Below are 23,876 nucleotides of genomic sequence, written 5' to 3'. Positions count from 1 at the left end.
AAACATTTGATTTACAGGCACCAGCTCTGGTGGACATTACTGCAGTCAGCATGCCAGTTGCACGTTTTCTCAAAACTTGTGACATTTGCAGCATTTTGACCTGAACTTTAAAAACTTGGTGAATAAAATATAAGCAAAATAAACCTTTTGTGTGCATAGAAGAAGTCTCAGATTTTTTTTACCTTGAAATGCAAACACAAAAGTGTTCAGTTTTAATTTTTTTGGAGTGTATATTCTTATGTATTTTATGTCAGGGACCCAAACACAAGTATTTAATCTGTACAAACAAGAGTGAATGTACAGTGTTGCAGTTATGGGGATGGGATATTCTTCATGAATGCGACCCCATCGTACCCACCTTCAAATCAATGCTGAAGGAGTCCAAAGCAGGCTAAATAATGCCGGTCGGTTTTATTCCACGGCCGTGTGACGGATGCTACACAGGTAATTAAGAGGTGTGCTAATCAAGCAAAAGACTGCATCGAGACAGCTCAAGGTCAGCACCCATTTCAGATAACGTCCACTCCATTTAGCTCCCTGCAGAAAGGTCACTGGGAATTGCTAGTATGTTTAACATTTGCTGAGACATCCTGACATTTGAACACAATGTTTTAAAGCCGGCAGGCAGACAGCGGGGCTGTGCAGAGAGTCCAACATGGAATAAAGTATTGGCTAGTTTAAAAAAAAAAAAAGGACTGGATCAGGTAACACATTGAATGCTGTACTTATTTACCATCTTTCTAAGGGTGAGATGTTCAGATCCATATTGATATCACATCTGTGTGTTCAAAAAAAGGAGGTAGTCAGGACATGCCATAGCTAGAATTATGCAATATGGATCATGGTAATTTAGCACCGTAAATACAACTTCACCCCAAGTTAATCATATACTGTGTATCACATGTCGTGTGCGCAGCCTGCTTCTCTCTGCCCCCGCCGTAACAAGATCTGCAATTTCTTCACCGCCTCATATATTCATAGTGAAAGAGGAGGACAACATCTAATAATACACACAAACCTTTTATAATGGTCCCATGCCTCCGCCATAAAATGGAATTTTTTTTTACATTTGATATAAATGCCAGATTTTCATGAATTAGAATGTTTTGTTAATGTTCCATTCATTACATTTGCTATTCAGTGATACCTCTTACATATATTAAACCTTTCATGATAACTTCTAATTCTAATGTGGCAGACATGTTTGATCAAATTTAATAGCATAAATAATAGAGGTTTTCAGGAAAACTACTCTCAACATACAGGATACAGTCAAGTGAAATAACATACATCACTTAAATGTTTTGGACTTTTATTATATTTGGACAAGCAAACATTCACTCCTCTTTGAAACTGAAAAAGCCATTTCATAACCCCTTATTTCTTCTTTCTTTGGTGGATTTGGTGTCGTGTTATTTCCTGCACAAATCGTGATTACATTTTGGGATTCTTGGGGAGGTTGTCTGGTATCAAACTTTCTGGTCTTGGGCTGAATTTGGGCAGCCAGTCTGGGACAGATTGTCATCTTAAAGATCACTTGTGCAATTTCCCTTGCAGCATAATGATTTATTTAAAGGAGGTTCTAATCATCGGCACCTAAGCTGAAACCCTTTATTCTAATTTTATGTAAAGGTGTGATACATCTCGGGGTGTCCTTAACATAAGAGGGATTGACTTGAAATTTTAGACACGGTCTCCATCAATTTTCTCTATATTAAAGCCTCATACACTATTAAAATCTGCCATGATGGATCCTTTGCTATTTAATTTTTAATTTTGTAATTTGTGAATTTAACCGACGATCCAATTGCATGAATCTAATCTAAATTTGATGTCTTGTTTGGTTTTCAAGATATTCCCAGATAACATTCACAAGGGGCGGGGCTTAGCAGAACATAATCTGTCTGTAACTCATTAATGATTAGCCCAATAATTATAATTCTTGGTAGATATCTTCAGACTGTATTTAGAAAAAGGCCTACCAAAGCATTTCGAGCTTGCCCCCTAGCTAATATGCTGCTAATATGAAAAGTGGATCCGTCGTTATTGGCAACAGAGATTTGTACGAGATATCTGTACGAGATCTAGGGTCATGACTCAGTCGATTCATAAAATGTGGTAACGACAGATCAAGTGGGCGTGGCTTATTACAACAAATAAAAATGCCTAGACATTTAAAACTTCAAAAAAATCTAAATAAGTCACCTGTCCGTCCTACCAAGCAGAGTTTTTTTCCCAGCACATCCAAAAATGTTGCCTCAGTGCAGCATATGGTTAATGCAAAGGTCCATTACTCTGTAATTTTCTAAATATGCTAAATAAATGACCAGTTCTTTCTTTCAAGTCTTCATTCAAATGGCACCAAAATTGGCACAATATTTTGCATATAGATATCTCATGCTTTCAATGGGGTTGAATTTGGTAAATCGAACCCCATCAAGACAAAGACCCTTCATCATTAACGCTATAGTGTCAAAAAAAGAGTCAAAAGTCAAAAAGTGACAAATTTGAAAACTTGATTGATATCTATGTTCAACCAGCTCTTTGCTGCTTATGGCTTTAGTTTAGCCAAATGAGCTTCCCGCTTTTTTTGGGCTTGAAGCACAAATTGCAGCTATATTTGATTGAATTAAGAAAAGGACATCTGTCTGATCTTGGGGTTCTTGGAGACGTGTTTAGCATCAAACAGTGTTCTCGGGCTAAATTTGCAGTCAGTCCTTGACAAACTGGCAGTCGTGCTGGAAATCGCATATTTGGAGTGAAGAAGTCAAAGGAGACTGAAACAGTAATGTTTATTGACAGAATTCAATCTAGGAGATACAGAGTGACAAGTGTAAAGATGTCTCCCAGAATGAAGTATATTTCTAGATAAGAAGAGACGTCTGCCTCATTATTGAAACTCGGTTCACCTTGGAAGACGAGACTGTCTCCGTCTATAGCCGTAACAGACCGTACCTTATGGCAACAGAGTTCAAGAGGACATCGTGACCTCATGAGCGAGAGAGACCAGCTTGATGAGACAGGGAGGTCCAGTGATGAATGAAAATTCCTTCATAGCTGTCTGTTGAAATCTATTAAATATTTAGATGATTGTCTTTACTGTGGAATCATTTATTTTAAATAATTTCGAGATATTTTTAAAGGTCCCATTTTTTTTTATACTTCTCTGGTATTATATTTGCAGCTTTAATATCCATAAGAAAATATGTTTTTCTGGTCAAAGTACAATAAACCATCTCACTACAGTTTAATATCATGTTTCTTAACCTTTTCTCGGGGGGGGGGGTTGCCTTTCACTGTATTTATAGAGTACATGGACCTTTAATCAAAGGAGGAATGGAAATATGAATGTATGCTTTCCATATTGATTTTTGAAGGCCTTCTTCTGTTAAAGTGTCAGCAGTAGGTATTTTTAGTTCTTCTGAAAAACTTTTCTGTGATTTTGATTTGTTTATTTGGATAATTAATTGTAGATGTGTAAAAGAACATTCAGAGAAGCATGTATGACGACAGCTCTGCCTCCTGGTTTTATCTCTGGATTGTCATCTCTTCGGGGATCTAATAGTCTGCCTGACTTGAGAGCTCCACCATTTAAAGTTGGACAGATGCCAAAACCCCAGAATGTGTTCCAGTCATCCATGCAGCCGTTGCAGGACACAGCCTCCAAGCCAGCTGTTGAATGGTGACACTCAGTTGTACATGCCATCACTGCTCAGATTAGGCCAAGAAAACATGACATCGTTTTAGCAAAGTTACACACCAGTTCAATTTTAGTAACCTCTGATTATTGTGTGAGGGTGTTTTTAACAGGTGTGAATAATGCACTGCAAACCCTGGCTGACCAGATAACCAGCTCTAAATACGAACGTATGGACTCACTTTTTAATGTCCACGGGGACTTTAGCAGAGCAAAGTTAAAACACAAACTACCATCATAGATAGATAGATAGATAGATAGATAGATAGATAGATAGATAGATAGATAGATAGATAGATAGATAGATAGATAGATAGATAGATAGATAGATAGATAGATAGATAGATAGATAGATAGATAGATAGATAGATAGATAGATAGATAGATAGATAGATATACTTTATTGATCCCACAAGTGGATTTTTTTTTTTGGTATAAGCTGCAGTGATAATAACACTGCTACACAATCCTTAAAGATGATTCAGACGAAGACACCGAGGCCAAGTAGGATGTTAATATACTTGGCCAATAAATCTTACTCTGATTCTGATCTATAGGAGTGATAACTTATCTTGCTAGCTCACAGCTTTAATATTCCGTATATAATTTGAATCTCCTTTTCAGTCGCCTCTGTAAAGCTTTCTCAGGGTGGCAACAGAAGATGGAAAAAACAAAAGGAAAAACCTGGATAATGATGGGTGAGGCTCAGCTGCTACAGTCAGCTCCTCTGCCAACAGACTGTAGCATCAACAAGCCCACCAGCTGTAACGCCAAGATGAGCCTGCTATTTAGAGCACTCTCACAACCACAGTCTGGCCTGTTCCTTTCCCACTGAATCAGGAGATTTAATCCTTGTTCTTTTTGTACGTACGACTGGTTCCAATTCAGACAACCTCTAAATTTGAATATGCTTTATTTGTAAAAACAACAATACATCCTCCAGGTTTCCTGTCACAAATGCTTTCACTTTGTCACAGTTGTTTTTCATGAAGTTGTTGAGGGAGAATACATTTTTAGTGGAGGAATTCACAACAAGCTAATTTGAATCCTCATTAGCATTTCAGCATCTTACATACCTGTATATCTATTCACTTTTTCAGTTTTAGCCAAAGAGATTGAAATTCTGAAGTCTGTCATTATTCAGCCTAAAAACGTGCAGGATCTGTTCCGTTTGTGTTATTTTAATATTCTTAGTAGAACATTGATTAATGTTAATTGGGGTTATTTCCAACCTTACTGTTGGTTCTAGGCTACATGTAAAGGTGGGTTCATTCATTTTAGATAGATAGATAGATAGATAGATAGATAGATAGATAGATAGATAGATAGATAGATAGATAGATAGATAGATAGATAGATAGATAGATAGATAGATAGATAGATAGATAGATAGATAGATAGATAGATAGATAGATAGATACTTTATTAATCCCACAAGGGGACATTTTTACAAAGCAAAATTGACTGATTTTCTAAATGCAATATGGAATTAGCATGGGGATGACAATTAGCATAAACTGAGAAAGCTGCATATTTGGACGAGCAAACAGGTGATCCTCTTTGATACGACGCCTTCAAATGGAGGTTATACTTGTACACAACAAGGAAAAAGCTTTTCCAATTATTTATTCAACAAAATATATTGTTAGGTTAATTAATCGATTGATATTCCATTGTGCAAAAAACAGGTAAAAAGTTCAAAAGTCAGCAAAAAGCACAATAATAATAATAATTCTCCACCAGTCTTGCCGACATTTTTTACTACTCCTACATGTAATATTCTGTCAGTTGGAGGATATTGGAGGGTTTTCTTGGATGTACTATTTTCAAGGGGGAGATTTGAATTGGGATTCAGTTGTGGGCTTTGACTAGGCCTTTCCATCATCCTCCATTTCCTGTATGCGAGTCATTCCTTGGTGGATTTGCTCGTGTTCTTAGGATGCATAGCATGTTAAGAGGTACATTTCCCCTTCAACTTCAATGTGAGATGGCCCCAAACCTTCTTCACGCAGTCTTTGATATGATGCAACGGTAATTGTTGAATCAGTCCCTGAGGCTGCGAAGCATCCTCAATCATTTCCACCATCATGCTTCACAGTTAATTTGAGCTTCTTTGGCTGGAAAGCTGTCTTTGGTGTCGACCGTCACTGTTGCCCAACAGCTCTATGTTTGATTTGTCTGTCCAGAGCACATTAATCCTAAAGGCCTACTCTTTGGAAAACTGGTTTCGCTCAAATTTTCTTTTTGGGACAGCAAAGGCTTTTCCCCAGCTCTCCCCCACATAGGCCAGACACGTGCCATCTCTTTCTGACTGAAGAAGCATGTAATTTGACACCAACAGGTACAAGAAATTCTTCACAGATCCTGTGATGAAGTTTTATTTATGTCTTTTTACGTCAAACGTTCTTCTCTCAAGCTGCTTGAGCAGCCAGCTCTGGACAAATTGGTAATCAATTGAAATCAATCCCAATTGTAGTTATTTTTCTTCACATTGGAATCGTTTATTTTTTTCCCCCGGCAGCCGAGGCCGAAAGCATGTTCTCGAGTTGTCTTTCCATTAATTCTCATTAACACGATATCCGACAGAATTGCCTTCTGGGAATTTTTCCTAATTTGGTACAAATGTTGACGTGGACTCGAGGATGAGCTTATTAAATGTTGGTGGTCAAAGGTCAAGGTCACTGTGACCTCATGTCTGTCCCGTTCTTGTGGACGCTATGTCTCAGAAATTTCTTCAAATTTGACACAACCATTCACGTGGCCTCAAGGATGAAAGTAAGTATTTAAGATCGAAGGCCAGATCAGGAGCGTAACCAAGTCGGTCTTCTACGACATCTGCAGAGTTGTGCGCTGTGAGTTCCTCTCCCAGGCTCTGACTGTCAACATCACTTTGAACGAACTGTGGCACAATAGCACTCGGGATCTTCAACGATGCTCTTGACAATGCGCCTGTAAGCCTAATCTTAAAGGTAGAGCGGGTGTCTGCCTCCTAAACTCAAACTGAAAGCCGGTTCCACAGGAGAAAAGCGTGAAAGCTTCAGGCTGCCTCCCATTCTACTTTTGGAAACTATAAGCCTGCTCACTGAGAGCAAAGCCCTCTATTGGGAAGGCATTATGAGGTCTTTAAGGTATGATGGAGCTTGGTCATTAAGAGCTTTCAGAGGAGAAGGATTTTAAATTCTATTCGTCATTTTACTGGGAGACGAAAAATATGATTTCTCCTCCTAAATCCTGTCAGTTCTCTCTCTACAGCAGTTTGGATAGACTTGTTTTCAGAGAGTTATTTGGATATCCTGGAAAATAAGAAATTACAATAGTCTGGCCTAAAGGTAAAAAAATGCATGGAGTAGTTTTTCAGCTTTGCTCTGAGACAGGATGTCCCTAATTTTGACGATTCTGTGCAGATGAAAGAGTCCTGGAGAGAGAATGTCGCCATGGATCTCATAAATAAGAGGGTGTTCCTGCATATATGAAGGACAAAGCCTGTTCACATGCACATGCACTGCGGTTATATGACTGTCATCCTGATATTTATCATATTAAAGAATGTAGAAGAATTCACCTGAGTATACACAAATTAAATGAGTGAGTTTCAAATTATTATCCTATCACTGACAGTGAGAGTCTGTATAGTGTGAGAATTACAATAAATGCACATTTTAGACATTATTAAGTAGACTGGATGTCCGAAATTATGAGCTACAATAAATATCCTCCTCCTTCTAACTGCTGGTGTCCTGGATGACTGCAAAGGCCACCTGCATATGGCCCTGTGAATTCAGCAGGTTGACCGGTTTGAGTGGCCGATAAGCAGCTGAGGATGTTTTTAGTGCTGAACAGATGAATGTTCATGAGTCATGCATGTTGTGCTTCGTCCAGCTACCGTAACACACAGCAGTTCCCTGAAGAATCCTCTGCACAGCTATCCAATTAACACAAGCTGCTGACTGCAACCTCAGAGTTACTTTAGCTTTCCTCTTCACACACACATTCACATCACCTTTATCGACAGTGGAGACAAACGCACATCTGCATTTGATTGGTATTAATAGACGCTCCTTATAAATGCTGTGAGATCAATGCAATCAATACTTAATTTCAGGAGGGTTTTTTTTTTTACTTTTTGTGTTGGTGCTCAGGTTAGGCAGTGATAATTCATGTGGAGGAGGGTGCTATTAAGAATAACAGCTCCCTTGGAAATTGGTTTAATCTATGTTGCATAAGCAGTGCCCTTTATATTGGATAAGGGAAATTAGATCACAAAAGGCTTTTTCTTTTTAAAGAATTCATGGTGTAAATATTTTTTTATTTTACTGTATACATACACCACTCTTATAAAACTCTTAAAGATCACAAATGTATATGTGTACCATGTGGCTACTCTCACTTTAAAGCATCGATCTGTAGAAATGCTCAAACGTGAACATGGCCTGTATGCAGCTCAACACGCAGCATGTCAGTGTTCAGCCCTCAGCTTAACGCGAGTAACATAACAAGCTAAAATAGTTGCAACAGAGGAACCCAAAATGCCAACAAAGGGGCAATGAAACACAGAAAGTGTTTTAACCACAGCAAAACAAACAGGGACAAACTACTTAACTCCCCAGTGAGCCACAAAACAGGAGAAAAATGGGAATCAAAATTAATGTTGGCACAAGAGAGAGGTGTCTTTCAACAAGAGGCCAGATGAAAGTCAGTGGAACAGATCATTTAATGAAGCCTTGATCTTCTCACCCCCCCTTCAACTCTTGTGCTGTTTTCCACTGTGCCAGTGTACTGTGTCAGTGCTCAGTGCAAACTGAGGACATTTCTGAGTACTCAAACCTGTCAGGAAAATAACAACATATGATACACAGGTTAAGATGAAAATAATTTCAGGTCTTCATCAACCTGTAGGAAAACTAGTCATAACGAACTGTAAAGTGTAGCTTAACCTGCTGTATATGCTGGACAGAACAACTGATGACAAAAACCTGCCCATCTGCTAAGAATATTTAATTTGCATCTTATTTTTGAAAAATTAAGTTACTTGTCGTTTTGCAGTTCATATGATCATTATAGCAGGCTCTGTTCAGACAGTGAACTCAAAAATCTGCACAGTAGCAGCATACTTTCCCCAGGCAGTACACCCGCGATCTGATGATATTAAAAATTTAAAAATAACTCTGTGCTCTGTAATACATCCGGTGCTCCTTGTCATTGATATTAAGTTATTATTTTAGCTGAGGCTGAAGTTTGAAAAGTCTTTGAATGCACAAAAGTCCTGGTTGATCTTCTCTTGTTGAATTAAAGTAAGGGCGAACTCTGTAATTGGAGCCAATGATGAAGAAGAAAGTGCACTGATGACGTCCTTTTTTCTTTTCCAGGCAGAGCGAGAGCGTCAATACGAGCTTCCCCAGCCGCAACGTCCCCCGAAACCACCGAAGGAGTCCTACCTGATCGAACAGGTTTTCTCACCACACCCCTTCACCCCCTCCGTCAAGGCCCACGTGAAAGGCAGCCCCCTGTACACCGACCTGAGGCTCACCAGCCTGTCAGACGGGAAGCGTGGCCAGCCGTCCTGGACCATCGAGGAGTATAAACGCAATTCAGGAGAGAAGGGAAAGCAGCTTACAGCTCTGGACCTGCAGGTACTGAACTCAGCACACTTCCAGCTAAATGACGGTGAACGTAGTATCACAGCTCTGTAACTTACTGTAGATATTCAAACAGCTTTTAACTGTGACTGTTTTCTTCTTTCAATGCTGTCACTCTCTGAGCATTTAAAATAACCCAGATGAAGTCTGATCAGAGGATGTGATGAAAGTTACCTGCAGTGAAATTAAACTGCCTGTCAGTAAAATGCTCTGATCAGGCTCTTTGAAGGGGATGCCTGAACTGGGCTGTTGTCAAAACCACTTTAGTGCAGTCTGAGACAAGTGTGGTAAAATAAAAAGTGCATAAATGCATAAAAATTGCACAGGTGTCATTATCCAAAATATTTCATCCAGCCACATTTTTGCTAGTTGTTATTATTCCTTATATTGATATGGGTCCTTACAAGATCCCTACCGAACAAGCTTCCAGTGGAAGTGATGAAGATTGATATCTACAGTCCTTGTTCTGTCAAGAAACTAAAGTCAACCGCAAGATTTCAGGAAAGTAAAGTCAACAGCAACTGGACATGTCTCTGCAGTCTTGATGACACTTTGTAGTGTCACTGATAAATAATGAAACATCCCCAGAAGTCTGTCTCGAAGAAGAGTACGAAATATTCTGTCTGTACTTCAGCACATTGGGGCTGAAGATGAGGGCAGCTTTTTATTAAACAATTGGTGGTTTTGAATTAGTCAAGTCTGACATGAACAGCCAGCCATGATGAGCTAAACAATGAAAACTTGATTTAACTATATTTTCTGGTTCGCTGTGGCAATTTTGAGTGTTTCTTTTTGACTCACTATAAAAACTGAGAATTTTGGTTCATTGTAAAGCCCATCTTGTATTTTACTACTGTATCACTTATACACATACCCACTCATACCAATGTAAATGCCATCCTGGTAATGATTGCCATGTGTGAGCTGCAGCGGCTCGTAGATACGGTGCTTCTCCCTTTACATGAGTGACACAGAGGCCCATTATGATGGTCACCGTTCAGCCTTCAGAGTCACAAGACACTCAGAAATCGATTTCTTCTGCCTGACAACTCCGGGTGTGGCTGAGATGCATCTAAGCCCCATTACTACATTTTCAGATGCCCCTATGGGTTTCCTTAATGGCTTCAGAGGAGCTTTCCCTTACTGTATCTATTGACCAAAAAAAGGCTTTTAGAGATTTGTTTTTGTTTAGAGATTATTGTGACACAGCTGTATAACATTTTTCAGTTCTCAGCAAAATTCATCTCAATTTTGAAATCAAATTAATTTAAAATTTCACTTATCCAACTAGGTATTGTTTTTACAAGAGCATCACATACGATCCACAACGCAGCGGGGAACATTGCTTTAATCCCAGAATGTTGCTCAGTCGCCCTAAAGAATCCATCACATCCATTTACAACGGGCCCCAGTTTAATGCACAAGCAGCACTTCATCTGTTTGGTATTTTCCTGACCTTGAAGTCTGTTTTGCCTGTCTCTGGGGTGTTTTCGTGTCCAGCACAGAGAGCACAGTGTGCAGGAGCACAGGTGCACAGGAGCGGTGCCATAAGGTGGGGGGTTATTTCATATGAGGCCGTGAAAAAACAGAATAGAGCTAAGAATAGACCTCTCAGAAGAATCATATCTGAGTCTGACACAGGAGCAAAAAATGACTAGCCTGGTGTGGCCAGATGCAAATTCACAGCATGAATATCTGGGCCTGACCAGCCTCCATAGGGAATCAGTTCCAGTCGTTGCATCCTAATCGGCATAGACCTCGGCTTGATTTGAAAACTATTGGAGCAGCCTTTAACCAACCAGCATTAACCATCAGAGGTGCATATATTCTCCCTACCACCACTGCAACTGCATTTAAAAACAAAAGATTGAGTTCAACTTTATGGTTGGTTGCTAATTTGTCCAACCTTCAGAGTGGCTGTGCAGACATAAATACAAACAGAATAATCACAGCGAGGAAAACTGATGAGGCTGTGAGCAATAGTCTGGTGGAGCTAAAGGTTCGGAGCAACTGCACAGCAATAAAAGATGCATTTAAATCGGCATAGAAAAAACATAGCTTTTCTATTCAATTTGGGGAACATCTTCAAATCTTCTACCTAATGTGAGATATTTATGTACTATCTGTTGTGCACAGCTGCTTTACTGTGTATAAAAACCTTCTCCTTCGGTTCATGAGGTGCCTGCAGTCATCTGAAGGCAGCATATGTTGATAAATGTGCACCTTCCATTTTTCGAAGGGCCGTGCCAGAGGGCTGTGCTGTTACACACAGTACAGCAACCCACGCTCACCTTAATTCAATTACCTCATTATATAAGATTGAAAAAAATAAGTAAATAAATAACCACACACACTAATATACATCACCTCCACCGCAAGAAATTGCGATTGAAATTCAGCCATTTATATTCATTGAAGAACCTTTCTTTTATTATTATTGTTATTATTTGTTTCTATCATTGTAGAAATTACTTTAAAAAAACACGTAATCTGCCTTTGGCTACAGATTTGTGAGCTATGGTCAGATTGTGCCTCTTTAGACAAGAAGCCAATTGTTCATTTGCTTAGCTATTGTTGTCATGCTGACAAAAGTGTTATAAAGGCACACAGTAGTCGCACACTTTTTGTGCCTAAAATGTTTGCACATCATTGTACATGAAACAGAAACTCAGGACCTAAAGCTCAACTTCTGTAGTTTAGTTTAATCCTCAGGAGAATTAAAATAACAATTAAAAAGCCCTATAATCCCAAGACTATAACCTTTATATTTGCTGTATGAGACTAGAGGTTTTCCTGCGGCCTGCATCCATTTGGTCACATCTCCCAAAGACATTTATTATTCTGAAATTAAAAGTTAGAAACTGCCTGTTATTCTCCAAATTATCACGCCGCCTCAACTCTTGGAAAGTTTTGGAACAGCTTATGTGTGCCGAGGGTCAGAGACAACCCTGGTGCCCGGTGGGAAAATTTGAATAATTGATAAAGGTATCCACACTGTGATTAATTGAAGATGGATTTTCAAGTAGTGTGAGTGGGAGACACAAAACACAAAAAACACAAGTCTATGAAAAACATAGAGGGTTGTTTTCAACCACCCAAAATTATTAACATACCAAAGTACTGCAAACTCACAAATGAAGATGAAGCCTTAATAAGTAAGTATTTGTTCACACTGCAGGCAAATCTGATTTTTTTCCCCCCTCAAATCAGATCTTTGGGGCCGACTGTCCGCACTGTTATTTGCAAGTGAACAGATCTGACTTTGTTTTAGTCCTTCTCTTCAGGGCTGGTTGAGACGCTCTCTGGTAATTCATGTTTCTTTTACAAACATGGGAGTCTGTGTTAGGATATTTTAGGCAAGTCCACTCAAACACTGAGCAGGACATTCATAATAACATGCCAGTGTTGATAATCTTGTCTCTACTGTCAGAGGGGAGAACAAGGGAGAGACGAGCAGAGTAATTGGCGTAACAGTCAAATCGCAGGATACTAAAAATAACACCAAAACCTGGGAAGCTTTGAACTGGATTTCTCTCTGATAACACCAAGTTCAAACACTGAAGCAGCTCCCAACTCACTACAACCATATTTACAAGTCACCGTGTTTTCTGTTCAGGAGCTTAATTATGTGTTGTGTATTGTTTCAATAACTTTATGATAAATCTGAACATTGGACTGATGGGTTGCACCTTTTAATTCTGCTTCTCTTTACCACTGGCAGTAATAATGATGTAAGGTGATATATACATTAATGGCTACAAACATGATCACACACAGTTCACCTTTCTATTTGGAGGGGACTTTTATCAATATGATCTGACAGTAAATGGGATATTGATGATAGCCAGACAGATTGGGTTATGCTGCCTGTCCATTTTGACAACACACTGAAGGTGTGCTTAAGTTGGACCCTCACAAAGATGTAATTACGATGTATCTGTGTCAGTAATGGAAACGTTCAGCTCCCGAAGAACCAACACAGAAACCTGGCCGGTCTCCTTCACGATCATTGATTTCAGATTTTCTGGTGATCAGTTTGGAGAGACAGCAGTTAACCTCGGCTTTCTGTCAAAGACTCATCTGAATGGATGAAAGGACAGAGCTGCTGTATGACGTGAGCTAGCTGCGCTTCTGCTAGCTTCTGTAACTAAGTAGAATAGAGGACTGACCCCACTGTGGGGGTCCAGCCAAAAGATTCAAACAACAACAATGCAATTAGCATTATTACCAGCATCGCATTTATGGCACAATATAAAGACTGAAGAAGAGACCTATTTCATTTCCAGATTGTCAGCATTTAGATTTGCATGTAAAATAGTCAAACTTTGACAGAATAAAAATAATTTCATTAAAAGCAACATTGCAAAAATTTCAATTCTGCTTTTATTGTATAAATCCCATGATGTATGATGCAGTATGTAAAATATGACGACGTCCAAAAATGTGAATTCGGTTGAAAAATAGTCTTCTTGTGGTCTCAGTATATTTGAGCGGCTGCATTCATGTTTTGAACTCCACACACAAACCAGATAACAATAAGTTTCCTCAGAAAACTTCCAACAGGCCTCCTACATTGAGATTTCTGTGTTTTAAAGGGGATGAATGTAGTACATCTGATTGTCCATGATTGCCACGACCTCCAATTTTTCCACTCATAGTGTATGATAATCAAGGTGTAATTGGGATTTGAGAGGAGGGGGAAGCTTTCGCCCAATGATTTTGAGGGTTTAGGTATTTCCAGGATTACACTCTACAGTTTACATCTTACACCTAACAATCAAAGTGGCCAAACACCACCATTTAATTTTCATTTTGTTGTATGTATTTATCCATCCATCACTTATCCTGAACAGGGTGATGGGGGGGAGGGGGGGGCAGTAGCCTATCCCAGATGACTTTGGGTGAAGGCAGCGTACACTATGGACAGTTCACCACTTCATCACAGGGCCTTCAAAGAAAGACAGAAAACCAGTCTCGCTCATAGTTATGTCTAATCATACTTATATTGGCCTGTTCTGGGTGTATTCTTGCCCAATTTATAATCTAGGCCTAAACTGGCCGACCGCCAGGAACAAATCGATCCTGCTCAGTCGAGCACCATCAAATCCAAATATGGTTTCCGCTGAAGAATCAGAATACTTGAAGATATAAATAAATACATCATTTTTGGTGAAGGTGGGGTTAATGTCATGTCTTTGGACTGTTTGAGGAGACAGGAGCACCTGGAGAAACCCACCCAGAATGATCTCCATAGAACCAGCTTGTTCAAACATTATAGCTGTGAGGCAACAGTGCCAATCACTTCACCACGGGGCCACCCCTTTTTTTATTCATTCAATTATTTAATCATTTTTCAAATATTCAGATTCTTCAGAGGAAACGATATTGTGATATTTGTTCCGAATGATTTCACTGTAGAAACCTGGAATCTGTGTCCAACAGCTGTTTCCTCTTTCTCACTTCATGGAGGTGATTAGTTTCCCATGAAAATGTTTTACATTAGCATGGTAGCATGGTTATTATGAGTGTGTTAGCCCAACAACCACCACCTTGTTAACCATTATCAGGTTCTTCATGACTGCTAAGAACTAAAAGCAAACTTTGGAAATCAACATTTATCCATTTAATTTAAAGTGTATCATCTCACAGTGAGCATTACAGCCTCTCTGAGCTGATCGGGTACCTGTAGATGATCTACTTTCAGACAGCAGGTGACTGCAGGTGATGGCTGGAAGGTGCAGCCATGCAGCTATCGGGCTCCATTGAATCCTAACAGACCGTACACCACTAGATAGTTGATGCTTTCCAGTCAGTTATTTAACTGCTGGTGAAAAGGTCTGAAATGTATGTAAAATTTGCTTATTTTAGTGGCTCCTGAAAGTACCATAAGTCTTTTTTGCTGTCTATAATAATAATAATAATAATGATAATAAACATTATTTGTTTTCATACAAGATATGCAGCTCAAAGTGCTTTACAGCAAGATAATTACATGCAGTGTTTCACATAATAACAGATATAAAGGAACATTTAAAAATACAGAAAAGAAATGAAATGCATAAGAAAAAAATAAAGTCTGTACTCCTCATAGCCTTTGTGAAAAAGTACTGATTACGATGCGATAGCGTTTCATTGGGTCTCTCTCACTCTCTTCCTCTCTGTGGCTCTAATCCCACCGCTGCACCTAAAACACTTGTTTACACCTCCAGTAGTAGTTTGGTCAATGAATTAGTCCTGTTTCATTCAGCAGGCTCCACTCTGCAAAGCTCCCAGACAGACACTGTTACCTGGAGGACTGTATGATACATCGCCCACACTCCTCACAGGGCCTCCGCAGGAAACAAACATTCAGGGATCACAGTCAGTCTCATATTGATTGTTCTCCTGCTGTCCATGTCTGCAAGTATTCTGGGGATAAAAAAGATGTGATGTCATAAGGGAGATGGCCAGCAGGGTCGTTCGAGAGGTCATCATTATTGATGAAAGAGTCTTGACATTCAAAGTATGGGGGGCTTTTGTTTCAGAACATTTGATTTAGTTTTATGGTCTCATAAAACACTACACACAGACTTAAGCACAATCCAAACTACACAGATTCAATGGAGTTATGTCTGCACGAAGCTAAATTGCAGTGACCTCAAACCAAAAGAGTGGTGAAGGAATTATTCAGATCCTTTACTTTAGTAAAAGTACCAATGCTGCAGTTTAAAATACTCAAATGCAAAAGTCCTGCGTGAAAAATCCTATTGAATTAAAAGTACACAGTGTTCCCAGATATTTTTTTAATTATTAAAGTAGAGTGCTAGTTTGGTCCCTATGACTCATGTATTATATTTGACATCTTTAGATCATTAATACTGAACTATCCGTGTGTAAGTAGGATGTTAATATTGTATCTGCTGCAGTTGGAGCTACTTTGAACTGCTTCATGGAAATACTAAAGTACCTCAAGTACCTCAGCATTTTACTGAAGTATGTCAATGTTTTACTAATTCATTCAGTAAGTGTTTTTATATTTAAGAATTCCACCATGTCGAGTGCAGCTTTATTAACAGCAAAACCCAGAATACTTTTAATGATTGCAGTTTTGAATGTTGAATGTTAAAGGTTATTTATTAATAACCTCTCCAGTAGTTCTCTCCTTCACACAGTGTACTACAACTGTAAGGGTGTCAGTACATCATCAATAAACCACTATTGAAATATGATTTATTGAAGAAATGACAGTTTGACTTTTACATTTTGGCAATTAGACTCTGAGGATGAGAAGCCGCTTCACGGAGCGATGTCCCCAGTGGATGTAGGAGATAGGACGGGACCCCCGGAGCCGAGATACTGAAGGTGGTGGAGCCGAGTGTGCAGATTTCAATCACAACCAAAGACGTCTTCAGGAAACTTAGCATAAGAACGAAGCAAGTCAACAATTCCCACACGAGAGACAGCTGGAAGGAAAACCTGTCAGATCCAGGCGGTCATCTGTCTCGATTGAAACCTGACGCAGGAGGTGGTGATGGGAAGGAGGAGGGATGTGCATCAGCAAGTCTGAAAGACAGAATGACAGAATTACAATGATATTTAAAGAAGAAAAGACGAGAAACTGACTGGCTCAGAAACACGGGCAAAAGGTTCATCAAGAAAGTAAAGTGACGACAAGAAAGTGAATTGACAGCGTGGAAAAGTGGAAGTAATGAAAATAGAGCAGCAGAAAATGCACATTTCCCCCACAGAGGAAGGAAGATTAAACGAGAGATCCTCCTCATTGAACTGGTCTATAAGCTTCATTTCACACCAACAATCGTCAGTGATGCAGCTCACGTGTGACACACTGCTTTACAGCCTGCTAGCAAATAACTCTACACCAGTTGTTATTGAGATCAGATTCATATTTGGACGTTGGTATTGGTCATATCTCGTGTAGAAACGTACAGTACAAATACTGTAAAATATAGTAATATAATACAATATAGTTATATAATATATTCTTATTATATACCTACTGAAATATGTCTCCCTGTTTTTTGACGACAGCTGATTGACGCATCATGTACGCAGGAGAAAAGGTCTGGAGATTCTACACCAACGCATGTAACCCGGGGCAAGAGCTGCAGGAAGTAGATGTGCTGTGATGATGTGAGATGATTCTCTATCTGTGTTGAGGCTGTAGGGTTTAACCAGTCTCATTACCATAAACAACATAAATCCAAGTGCAGCTTTCAACCAATGGGGCGAGTAAGACAACTCTGCAGTGCCTTTGTAATTGTTGTGATGGAGTTTGATGCCAACAATATGACCGTGTGAGTCATGCTCCATCTTAGTTGCACCTTGTGAACCCTGAGACCTATTTTACCTGCGATGAATCATCTGTTTATTGTTGTGTGCCTCCCAACTGTTGACAGAAAATTGAAGACAATCCTCAGAGTTATGATTAAGAGTAGTCACGCACAGTTCATATTTCTATCTACTAGTTTATAATCGATCTACTAGTTTTTAATGTATTATTTATTTGTAGCATGCTGCTTAAAGCTCTGTCTTTACAAGTCAGTTAAAATATCAATATACGGTTCATTGGAAGCCGTACGATAAAGAATGTCTCTCCTGCACTACTTTCAGTCAAGCTATTACAGAGCAGATTTGAAAAACAAAATCAATATCTTTGTTGCAGGGCCAGGGTTTCTGTTGGTATCAACTCCAAGTTCTCACAACAGCAAGGCTTCAGTGAATGTTTCTCATTCATCTGCCAAAAGAACTAAATAGTAGCGACACTTCATTTACTTGGAGGTGGTATGATCCTAAATTCAGTCAGCACATGGACATCCTGGTGGCCTGCTGATGGTAAAATGTCCGTTTGTTGCATGTTGTCCTACGTCAAGTGTACCATGTAGACTGGTGCACAGGGAGCATTAATGCTGGTGTTGTATGCTGGTGAAGTTAGGAAGGTTCTGCATCATATGTTATCCTGGGTTGTATTAGGGGTCAGTCATGGCCAGATCTAGCTTGGCTGCACCGACTGTGGCTCACAGCTTCAGTTTTCTTCGCTGTGAGTAACTGTCTGGGTACTCGGCCACAGCCACTCTGAAGGGCGGACCAATCAGCGACCAGTATCGGTGGTTAACCGTGTTTGTCCCGGCCCTCCTTCACTGTGGTTGGACGGCTGGTGACTGTGATAAGGGCAACTCTCAGTGACTGGAAAGAAAATGCTGAACGCTCCGCACAGAATAAAAACTCAGCACTTTGTCAACCTGCTGACGTTCCAACAGCCTCTCCCTGAAAGAGGAGTTTTTCCCTCCCAGCTTATGTGGGAATTGTTGAATTGTTGGATTTCTCTGTATAATGTTGTAAAGTCTTGCTGTAAGGACTTTAATGTGTTAAGTGCCATGAAATAACCTATGTTGTGATTTGGCGCTATATAAATAAAATTGAATTGAATTGAATTGAATTGAATTGGCGTTCATTAAATGTAATCTTTAAAAATACACTGTGCTCAGGGAAAAAAAACTTTGGTGGTAGGTAGTTGCAGCGGTGGCAGAGTGTCGGCCGGTTTCGGCGCGAGCTATATTGGTTAAAATTAACCCGAGGTCTACGCCCAGGAGGAAGGAACGTTTGCAAATAATTGTTTATGGAGTATCCCTAGACCCATATATTCACTGGGGGAAATTGGCTTCTGGTTCGCACCAGGCAAGGCCAGACCACAAGCTGCATATAAAAGTGGACGTAGCTTCCGGCTCTAAAAAATGAGGCTGATGCGGGAGTGCTTTAAGTTGCAATACCACCGAGTGCCACTAGAGGTCGGCTCCAAAAAGCCTCCGGCTCCATGGACTCCCATTCAACTTCTCTCATCAAATACAAAGTGAATAAAGTGTGTCCAGTAGTTTGGGCCAACACACGCAACGGAAACAGTCTTGAAACTTCATCACCACTTTTATGTGTTCTCACTATTTCTGCATTCTGATGGATACTGAAAATCTGAAAATAAAGTTCCAATTCAAATAATAATCCAATAATCTTTACAGCAGCAGAAATAGTGTCACTACTCTTCTGATATCGTTTTTTTTTTTTTTTTAATTTTTTTTAACATAAACTGTTTTTGCTCTTAAATAAATTCAGTTTCTTCTACTCTGCTAGATTTCCTTAACTTTTCACACTCACGTCTAAAATTTTAAGTCTCCTCAAATTTGGAGGGGTGATGCCCTTTGGAAGGCTTTTAATCTGAAATCTGAATCAGGAAGAATTTACTTTAATTGCAGCCAATGATGCATTAATGCTGTAGAAATGTATGTTATACTGAGTTTATCAAAGTGTGTTTGGAGACATCCCCCAGAATGTGAGAACATACAGTCAGCAGAATTCAGTATAAAATATAAAATATAGCCATAAAATAAGAAAATAAAGCAAAATAAATGCTTGTGTTTAGTATATGCATGTTTTAAAAAAAAAGGTCTCGTTCTCTCTACTGTCTTCTAACATTAAATAAAGTGCACAATTTTAGAATTTCCAATGTGCTCTCAGAGGAAAAAGCTCAGTTGATGGATTTCACAAGCAATTAGATTAGATTTTAGATTAGATTAGATTTAGACTTTATTGATCCCACAGTGGGGAAATTCGGTCGTCACAGCAACATAGAAACACAAAAAAGGTGCACACAATAAGAAAAAAATCTACAAATACGTATACATAAAATAAGATAGATAAAAAAGAATGATTTTAGAAAATAAATAAGAGCAATGAATAAATACACACATTGTGACTATATACACAAAAGCAAATTAAATCAAATTACAATAAATAAATACAGCTTGGATATCTTGATGAATTGAAAGTGTCCGGTGCTATGAAATGAAATGCGGTGCAACGTTATTTTATGGTGCTGTTGAACAGTCTGACAGTTGTTAGAACAAACTACCTGCGTTAGCGCTCCTTCCTGCACTGAAGGTGCTGCTTAAAGCTCCTACAGTGTCATGGAGGGGTGAGATCCATGTCAGTGAAAAACAAGCTGCACTTCCAAACCAATGCATATTTACAATACTGAACAGAGCAGTAAATACCATCTCAACATGCTTCTAAACCTTTTAAGCTTAATGCTTGAAACTCAAGAAAACAACTCTGTGCCCTTTGTTGTTCTTGGCATTTACTGTAGTTGAGGAAATGGTACTTGAGGAAATGGAACAAAAGTATGCAAATGAGGCATGAAGAGATGGACAAGGAGGCTGAAAAGTCCAGAACATCTAAAGAAGACCCTTGATCTGTGTTTTAATCCTGGTGTCAAAACACAAGTTCCTGATCACGTCACGGTCAAATACGGAACTTTTCTCAGACATGTGCGTCATCCTGCTTCTCGCCTCTGTTTGTTTCCTCAGACCCAGGAGTCCCTGAATCCCAACAACCTGGAGTACTGGATGGAGGACGTCTACACGCCCGGCTACGACTCGCTGCTCAAGAGGAAAGAGGCCGAATTCAGGAGGGCGAAGGCGTGTAAGATCGGCGCTCTGATCGCAGCCGCTACCTGCACCGTCATCCTGGTCATCGTTGTTCCAATCTGCACCATGAAGTCGTGAAAGTAGCGAGACGGCTCGGTCCCGGTTTCACTTTTGTCTTTGTGGAGCTGGTAAGTGTGCAGCACATCCACCGACAGTATAAACATGTTGGGACTCATTTGGAGGTTTTTTGTTTTAATGCAGTATTAACTTCTGGTGGTACTTCATGCTAATGTAAAAATGATTATGTTAGCCATTGTATGAATTCAGCAAGTGCATAATATATATTGTATATCTCTATGTTAAACAGTTATAGTTAATTGTAGTGTTATAAACTGTCGGACAGTTGGAAGGTTTGATTTATTCGTCCGTCTTAAACAACCGCGGCGGATGATAACAGAACTAGATTGGATTTATTATTTTAGCCAACATATAATAACAACGTATATATTTTTATTTTTCATATAATTACTGTACAGTGTATTTTGATCAAAGTTATTTTTGATGAATTATCTGTTTTAATGTGAGACTTTATCAATAACAAAAAGCATTTTGAGTAATGAAATTTGTGCTACACATTTTTCTAACTAGATGAATATAAGTACTTTAATGGAAGTAGAGGAATACTTGTACACATAATGCAGAGCTAGTAGTACAGCCAAAATGAATGTATTGATAATGTTAGCCTGCTCACTGGGAAATGAATGACTTGAGAATTAACTTGAATGTTGACCCCTGTCCTCTTCTTTCTCACATGTAACCACCCAGCAGCACATATCTGCCCCCTTAATGAAACAGTGGCTTTCTTCATTTCTTTGCTTGTGTTTGCTTCATTAATACTTGAAGTTCTGCATCACTGTTGGAGCTGACGAGGCTCACCTGAGAGGATTTTTATGAGCTTAGCACTATTGATTGAACCACTTTCCTACACTGCAGAAAAAGAATGTCCCTCTCGGTGGCTTTGTCCATTCATTCATTGCTGCCGTCTCCTTAGATACATTCAATTACAAACATTTCAATAGCGCAACTAGCTAACCCATTACCAAGTTTATTTCACAACCTAGAAACCTTCAGTTTATCCTCCTTATAGAATTTATTCCGTTTCACAATAATTGAGCACCAACATACAGACAATTCTGATTTGACAGATCGTTAGCATTAAATACAAATATAATTGATTTAGATTTCACATTTAATGTCGTACAGTACATCTCCAGCATAATCAATTATGCCAATTAGCTTATGGTTTTTCATTTATTTGCTGACCTTGGAAAGCACTTTGTGCTTATTGATTGAAAGTGCTCTATAAATAAAAGTATTATTATTATTAATCACTAAAGCTTCTGGTTAAACTCCTGTATAATTTGGTAATATGTTATTATAACTACACAAATGTATGAAGGTATAATTCAGGTCAATACAACACCTCCACTAACCAGAGCCTGCACAATCACCATCAAGTGTAAAGATACATGCAGGCTGCTGATAAAACGGCATCTTTTGTGGCCGTCATGAGGCAGCCGACGCTTTTTATTTCCCCCAGTTGCTTTTGTTAGAGTACAACCTTTCTCACTCTGTACAAAATAATATATCTGCAGTATTGAGTTCCTGCAGTTGACGTAACAGCTGCCATACTCGAATGGAGATGATATATTAGTCCAAGTGGTGCTAGCATGTAAACATAATGACTGTGGATATTTTAAAATGTTCTCTATACAGGTCATATGTTGAGTGAAAATAATTCACAACTCAAAGAAGTGCAAAATCCAAATCCATGTATTGCTTTCAATAAGTATAATTTATAGATTGTAAGAAATTAAAAGCCCTCCGGTTTCAGATTAATCTGAAAAACGAACAAACTATTGTTGTTGTTGTTGTTGTTTTTTTGTTTAGACCCACAGAGCTCACATGACTTATCAGTATTCACGTTCTGTGTATGCATACACTCCCAACAGAACCCTTACTGTGTGACCGCCCCGTGTTGCTTTACTTTTGTTATTGATCAGGATATCAGTTTGCTTTCTCCTTCTTGGTCACTGAATATATATTTCTGGTTGAAATGATTAAGTTTAAACCGTATTCATATACGCCCTGCAATGAAGAGAGAGGGAACCCGGCTGCAAGCAGAAAACCGCTGTTTTGTGTTTCTCTTTGGATCAACTTCAGCACAGAAAATGTGAGCTGCAGCACACAGGACGAGTCTGTAAATACTTTCAGATGTGAGGCACAATGTGGGAGCAGGTTTCAACTGGAACATTACTATAATAAAAACGTTGTTCTGACTGTTATTGGATCTGTGTTTTTCATGTTGCCGTATTACACGGGACACCTGACAGTACTTCAACACTGAGGGAGGACATTTTTAACATGGGGAAAGGATCCAAGTTGTCAGCTCAGTGTGCTTTCTCCAGCGCTGTCACACACTATCTTTATTCACCTTCTTAGCTCAGATCAGGTGACAAATTGACTGTGTGGATATATGGGTATGCCCCATAAGTAATTGTTTCCAGTCGTTGCATCCTACTGGGCTTAGATATCAGGTTCATTTTCAAACTGGGAGCGAGCAGGGTTTCCACACCGTAATCACAGTGAAGACTGATGTTGGGAGTGATAGTCTAAATATACAATCTTGAATAGTTTTTTAAAATATGCAACTTTCTTCTTCTTGTTTATTATAGGAGATTATAAGAGACATAGACCCCATTAAAACATTTTTCACGGTTTTTATGTAACTTGTGTAACTGTGTGGTACGTGCCAATGCTGGAAAAGGTGCCCTTATACTGCAATTGTGTCTGAGGATCTCCCCTGTCTTCCCAGGTCGACCTTGTTTACCAGAGCCTTGACGTAGCCTGAAGCAGACCTGGTACGCTAGGTGTGGCTGACCTGCTTATACCTGTTTATGGATGAGCTGATGTAGCTCTTTTCCCCCAGCGTTATTGTCCCAAGGTCTTCGAATGATACCAACACCTGACCAACACCACTAATCTTACTGTGATTGGGAACTCCATTCCAGCCCTCACTGCAATGCCTGCTGAGGATACTTTGGTGTACATTTTTTTCACTGAAGGCAT

At 39.2% G+C, this 23,876-nt stretch overlaps 1 protein-coding gene across 2 annotated transcripts in view; it reads left to right on the top strand.

Moving 5' to 3' along the window:
- minar1 (membrane integral NOTCH2 associated receptor 1) overlaps positions 1 to 23,092 on the top strand; it is a 29,381-nt gene extending 6,289 nt beyond the window's left edge. Inside the window, exons 3-4 of one of the 2 annotated variants that reach the window (XM_069711443.1) lie at positions 9,064 to 9,327; positions 20,688 to 23,092. In XM_069711443.1, the coding sequence (XP_069567544.1) occupies positions 9,064 to 9,327; positions 20,688 to 20,885 (462 nt within the window). In that variant the 3' untranslated portion in view covers positions 20,886 to 23,092. Of the gene's footprint in view, positions 1 to 9,063; positions 9,328 to 16,586; positions 18,767 to 20,687 lie in introns of those variants that run through there. The other variant, XM_069711444.1, reaches the window with a different exon arrangement.
- Positions 23,093 to 23,876: the final 784 nt, after the last annotated feature.

Source organism: Brachyistius frenatus, unplaced genomic scaffold (assembly GCF_029030835.1).
Source record: "Brachyistius frenatus isolate BFR_SWC_R1_liver_20210118 unplaced genomic scaffold, ASM2903083v1 Contig_100, whole genome shotgun sequence".
Taxonomy (NCBI): Eukaryota; Metazoa; Chordata; class Actinopteri; family Embiotocidae; genus Brachyistius; species Brachyistius frenatus.
This window is presented reverse-complemented; position numbering and strand designations above follow the sequence as displayed.